At 43.5% G+C, this 5,676-nt stretch overlaps 1 protein-coding gene across 1 annotated transcript; it reads right to left on the reverse strand.

The window, feature by feature from the left end:
• Positions 1 to 282: 282 nt before the first annotated feature.
• VMA21 (vacuolar ATPase assembly factor VMA21) lies at positions 283 to 4,042 on the reverse strand (the record flags this gene model as incomplete). Its single annotated transcript, XM_082004071.1, has 3 exons — positions 283 to 425; positions 1,950 to 2,059; positions 3,912 to 4,042. 3 exons carry the CDS (start codon positions 4,040 to 4,042, stop codon positions 283 to 285), a joined length of 384 nt encoding a protein of 127 aa, XP_081860197.1.
• Positions 4,043 to 5,676: the final 1,634 nt, after the last annotated feature.

The following is a 5,676-nucleotide window of genomic DNA, read 5'->3' on the forward strand; positions in this document are numbered from 1 at the left end:
AAAAACAGCTACAGGATTTTTTTTAAAAATATGTAATTATTTCATTCTAAGTCCATGTGAAGACCTCCTCAGTTCAACCTAGTAGAGGCAGGCTAACTTCCATCAACATTAGAGAAAACACTGGTACACATTCAAGATGAGCATAAGTCTTATTCTGACCAGATTTGAGGCATGAGCCTCATCTTTGTACATGTGTATTATACATTTTGAAGAATGCTTTTCCTTCAGCTCACAAAAAATTGATTTACAGTCTTTAGGCATCAGATGATGATGATCTTCATTCTAGTCCTGTTTGCCTTCCCGCCACTGTCGAGAACCTTCATTCCACGCCACATATACAAAGAGAGCAAGTACCACGTGAACAGTAACTACAGCAACTATGGCAGCATAAAAATAGCTGTCTCTGTCAGACATTCCTAAGGTACCTGCGAAAATAAAGAAAGTAAAGCATATTAGTTATTAGGAACACTGAAATGGGAAATCACAATTCTTCCTAAAGAACAAAGTTACATTTACTCCTGTATCAAAAGACTGAGCTCAGAAAGATTCATAAGAAAGAATTCACCGTGATAATTACAGACCTTGAAACTATTTCTGGAATAAAGCGACACTGCAATTATTCAATATTTAAGATAAAATACCCTGGTTTTGAAGTCAACAGCTTAGAGTTCTGTAACATTTACGTTTTCTGTTACTATCTTCCAGCACCAAATAAACCTGAACATCCTTTTTTCGTGTTACTCTCTTTGTGGGGCAGGAAATTGGGGGGGGGGATAATTATATAAATTATTTGCCACTGTAACAGGATAAAATGATAGAACCAGAATTAAATTTAGAGGACTTCTACCTTCTATAATTTAGACTGTAAAAAATAATTCTTCATCAGTTAAGATACATGAATGCATGTCACAGGCAATCAGCCTTCAAATACCAGAAGACCAAATACCAAAATACCATTTCTCTTCATCCATTAAAAAAAACCAAAACACAAACCACCAAACAGAAAAACCACACGACACCACAACAAAAATACCATCTTCCAAACACAAACCCAATCCTATCAGTGCTGACAAATCTTGCCATTAACTGACACAGCAAAGTTAAGGCTCAGCTTGCTATACCTCTGGGAAAAAAAACAAAAACAAAAACAGAACCCCCCCCAGAAAACAAACCATGTTAAAAGGGATCTTGAAAGATACTTAATAAGCTTTCAGCTTCAGCCTTCAGAACTACATACAGCAGTACACACCAAAGGAGAACCATCTTGGAACAACTCATTTATATATTCACAAACTGCTCTTAACAGCAGCTTTCTCCCTCCCTCTTTCCCACTTTTGAAGGGGATAACTTCTGAATATTGAAGGAGAAAAGTATTAAAGCCTTGCAGAACCAAGGCTAGAACATGGCTTGTCAGCAGTTTGAGAGGACTGCTCCAAACAAAGAGCTAAAATCTCTCTTCTTTTAATTAAAAAAAAAAAAGCAAGCTCTACAAGCAACTGCATTCAATATCTGAAAGTGGGTATATGACCTAACTGGTTTACACTTACAAATGCAGGTATGTTTTGAAAAGAAAAAAATAAAGTAAAGAACATTATTCTGTCTTGAATACACAATTAGTTTGCAACACCTGCAGGAAACATCCCTGATGATTCTGATCAAGGTCTGCTGCAGGGTCGTGTTAGATACCCTTTAGGTAAGGGGAACGATGCACTGGTATAGTATATAAACTACTGTATAACAAACAACAAATATTAGATGGCAGACCACAATGCAGGGAAGGATGCATCGACCATTTATATAATTTTCTGTTCGAATTAGAAATTACAAGGACTTTAGTATGCATAAGGAAACAAATATTCAAAACAGGAAGGAGAACAAAGATGCCATTAGAGGATTGTGCTTTTCCTCTTTTTTGTAATAGTAGCACTAATTGGCAGAAACAGAATTACCTTCAAATATATAAGCCTTTGATGAAAAATATAGCCCAACAGGTAATGTGATCATTAGAGCTGTGAAGAATAGAAGTGTTCTTAAAGTTGATGTTAATGAACCCTCATTTCTGAAATAAATAAGAAAAGTTACACACAGAAGAAAGTCACAATATATATGCCTGAAACAGGACAAGAACTTGTCCCAAACAGAAGCCAATTACTTTTGAAGAATTGAGTACGTATATCATTTGGCAGCGATAAAGACTTAGAGTATGCATTTGTTGGCTGCAATGGAAAAATCACAGTATTCGAAACGATGTAATGACTCTGACAGTCAAAGCTCACAAACAAGATTAAGAACAGCCTTTAGATTTCTCCCTGCTATTGATTTGCAAGCATTAACAACATGGGGGGAGTGTACTTTAAAACGTTTATCAGTGTATCATTACATAATTATTAAATATCTAATATTAGATACACAAGCACTTGTCATATGACAGCATTCTGCATTAAAACTTGCCAAGTTCCCTCTTTTTAAAAAAAAATGAACTACAAGTCTAGGAAAATGACAAATCCTACAGGATAGGGTACAGAGGGAAGTACACAGAATGACTTTAATAGCTTACTATTGGAAGTTCCTTTTTATTAGGTGGTGTTTCTCTATTTCAAATAATTTCTCATTTCCCACTCAGAAAGTTGGAAAAACTGTAGCAATAATCAGAACACAGAGCCAATACGCCAAAACGTTAGTAACTTTTTTTGCCTTCACAAACCTAAACCTAAAAGACCTTGAGCAAGAGAATCACAATGAAGGATCATGTACTTGACCTTACCGGTCTCACTGAACTGGATCTGCTAGAACAGGTTTTGTATCTACAAGATACCACATAGAGCTTGTTTTTGTGTGTGCTTCCACCAGTTTTCACCCACTCTGCTTGGCTGACTACATTATTTTATGCTGAAGTAAACATGTAAGCCAAGCAATACACTTCTGACTTTCAAGGACTACCAGATTCAATGGAATGTGTCCTTACGCCTTTGAAACACAAATCTGCATATAACCCAATGCAAGTCAGGGACACATAATTCTTAAAACTCCCAGGCCCCTTCAAAGCAATTTTTCTATAAGTAGCTTCAAAAAGTTTTATCAAGACATATTTGCGCCGTAGTATATTGCTTGAAATCACATTTAATCTTTGACATTTCTTTGGAAAAATAAGTGGAAAATAAAAATACCACCCTCTGAGAGTCATCAAAAGACAGTGGCATGCAGCCAGACACAGTTTTTACACTAAAGCCAACAGGACTTTTTGCTGATCATGTACTGCCATACATTTAGGTAGCATATTAAGCACCTTAAAAAAAAAAAAGACATTTGGAATCTTTTCCTCTGCTAGGGTTTGTCTCAAGGTCTGTCGGGGTGGAAAGCATGATAGAAATTTTCCCTATGGAAATTAGAAACTATTCTCTATTTAACATGCACGCACTGAAGAGTAAGATGACCTCCAGCTTATTACAAAAGTTAAACACTCCGCTGTTGACAAATACTTTTCTTACAGTAACATACTTTCATCACTCCCCAACGCAGCAAAAACAAGTATTTGTGTATAACCTCAGCCCTACCACGGAGCTTGTAACTGCAGACCAGCCTCCACGCTCGGGTTGCGGGTTGCCCGGGACTACGCAGCACGGCCAAGGCAAACTCGGGGCCTCCTCCACCCCCTCCGGCTCCTCCAGTGCCGCACCCCCTGTCCCGCCAACGGCGCAGGCAGACATTCTTCCTCGGGTGCCTCCCGGGGACTGCCCCCCAGCGCCGCCGCCGCCACCCGGGGCTGGCGGTACTGGGAGCGATCCCCGCCCGCCGCGGCCTAGCACACACCCCTTCCCCCGGACACCCTGCGGCCCGCCGCCAGGCCCTGCCACCCCGCAAGGGTGCCTGTCCCGCCCGTCGCCAGGCCATTCCCCTGCCCCGAGACTTACTGCCTGAGGTCGGCCACGGGGACCGCGCTCAACGCCGCCTCCCCGTAGCGCTCCATCGCCGCCGCTCCCCCGGCGCCCCGCTCTGCCGAAGCTTCTGGGCCGCCGGAAGCCCGCCGGAGGGGAGGGCGCATGCGCAGGGCGGCGAGGGCCGCGCGGCGCCGTCTCCATAGCAACTGCGGGGCTGTCGCGGCCTAGTAGAGGGCGGTGAGTCGCGGAGAGGTGGCGGGCGGCGGGTCGCGGAGGGGCGGCGGGCATCGCCCGCTGGCCGGGGCTGCAGCCGTGGTTTCCGTCGTGCTTGGACAGTGTTGCCTCCGTATAGGGAAAACTGCCCCGCGCAGGCTCGCCGCCGGCTTGAAACAGCAGCGCACCCTATGCCGCTTGCCAGTGCTTTCCTTGAGGGAGACGGCAAGTGTGCGTGGCAGAACTGCAGTCCAGCACGCCGAGACCTGAATGTGTTGGTGAAGGTCAAGGCTTTCCAGCAAATGGCAGTGGTGTCAGTACCAAAAAAAAAGAGATGTTATTGAGATGTTTTGATAAACTCACTTGATTCACATTCCCATTGAAGCTACTCTACTCCGCTTAAATACTCTCCAAGGGATGGACTTGAACCCAGCTTTTCAACGGAAGACCAGCGTGTTACAATCCGCGCTGTGGAGTCAGCCTCATTTGCAGGGGAATTAATTGCTTATACTCAAGGAACAGCTCTAGCAGGAACGCAAAGCATTGCAACTTCCAAACAATAGATCTGGAAGCCATTTAATTGAACGTTGCCATTTAATTGAATCTCATATACCACAGCAATAACATATTTGCCCCTTTTATGGTAAAACCATGTTGCTATCTTACCACCCAGCCATGCCAGATCTTAACCGTATGAGTCACTAACTCCACACATGACTCTTTCCTCGTGTTTTCCTGCAGCGTGCAGATGACCAGCGCTTCTGCAGCCCAGCACCGTGGCCTCTGTTTGCCTCTGCTCCTTGTTGCAGTGCCACGTAGCATGCGGCACAGCATGGTGGCCTCTTCTTTCTCTCACGGGCCCGCATGGCATCCTGCTATCTATGATGCTGGAAGAGAAGAAATATGAGAGGGTTGTTTTCCTTGCAAGCAGTAAGATCAGGAAATAAGCACTTTGTTTGTGGTAATTCCTGCTGTGAGTTTGCCTCTTGGAGCTTGCTCGGAGTGAATTTCCCTCGTCTGCGCTAGAGGTAACAGGGCAGCGACAGTGTGTAAAGGCGGGAGGGAAGGAGCCACACTGTCTGCAGCACTGATTTTCTCTCCTCTGATTGTGAATAGTGAGGCCTTTTATTATGTTTTTTCCAATATGTGAGAAAGAAGTTGAATTTTGTTAAAGCATGGGTTTTGGGTTTTTTTCAGCCATGAACATAGCTCAGCCGGCGGCTGCCTCCTGTTTGTTAAGGTGCAGCACAGTTCAGGCTGTTCAGTGCTTAGGAAGGAAGGTTTGGCTCTTGTGGTCACACTTTCATTATAAACTAACTGATTTTATGCCCTTTTAAAATATGACAGCCCTCCTCTCATTTGATTCTGCTGCTGCTGGAGCAGGGTGGTGCCTTGTAGCCCATACCCAGTGGGATGGGGATGGAAGGAGGGTCTGCTGTGTAACATGAGCTTAAAACTTCAAACTAGTTCGTAAAAACATCTAAGTAAACCCCAGCTAGCTAGTCACAAAATCCAACCCAAATGTGTGAGCAGGTTTTGTTTATTTATGGGTTACTTAGCGAACAAAAATAAGTTGGCAAAAAAA

Source organism: Phaethon aethereus, assembly GCF_964289735.1.
Source record: "Phaethon aethereus genome assembly, chromosome: 10".
Taxonomy (NCBI): Eukaryota; Metazoa; Chordata; class Aves; order Phaethontiformes; family Phaethontidae; genus Phaethon; species Phaethon aethereus.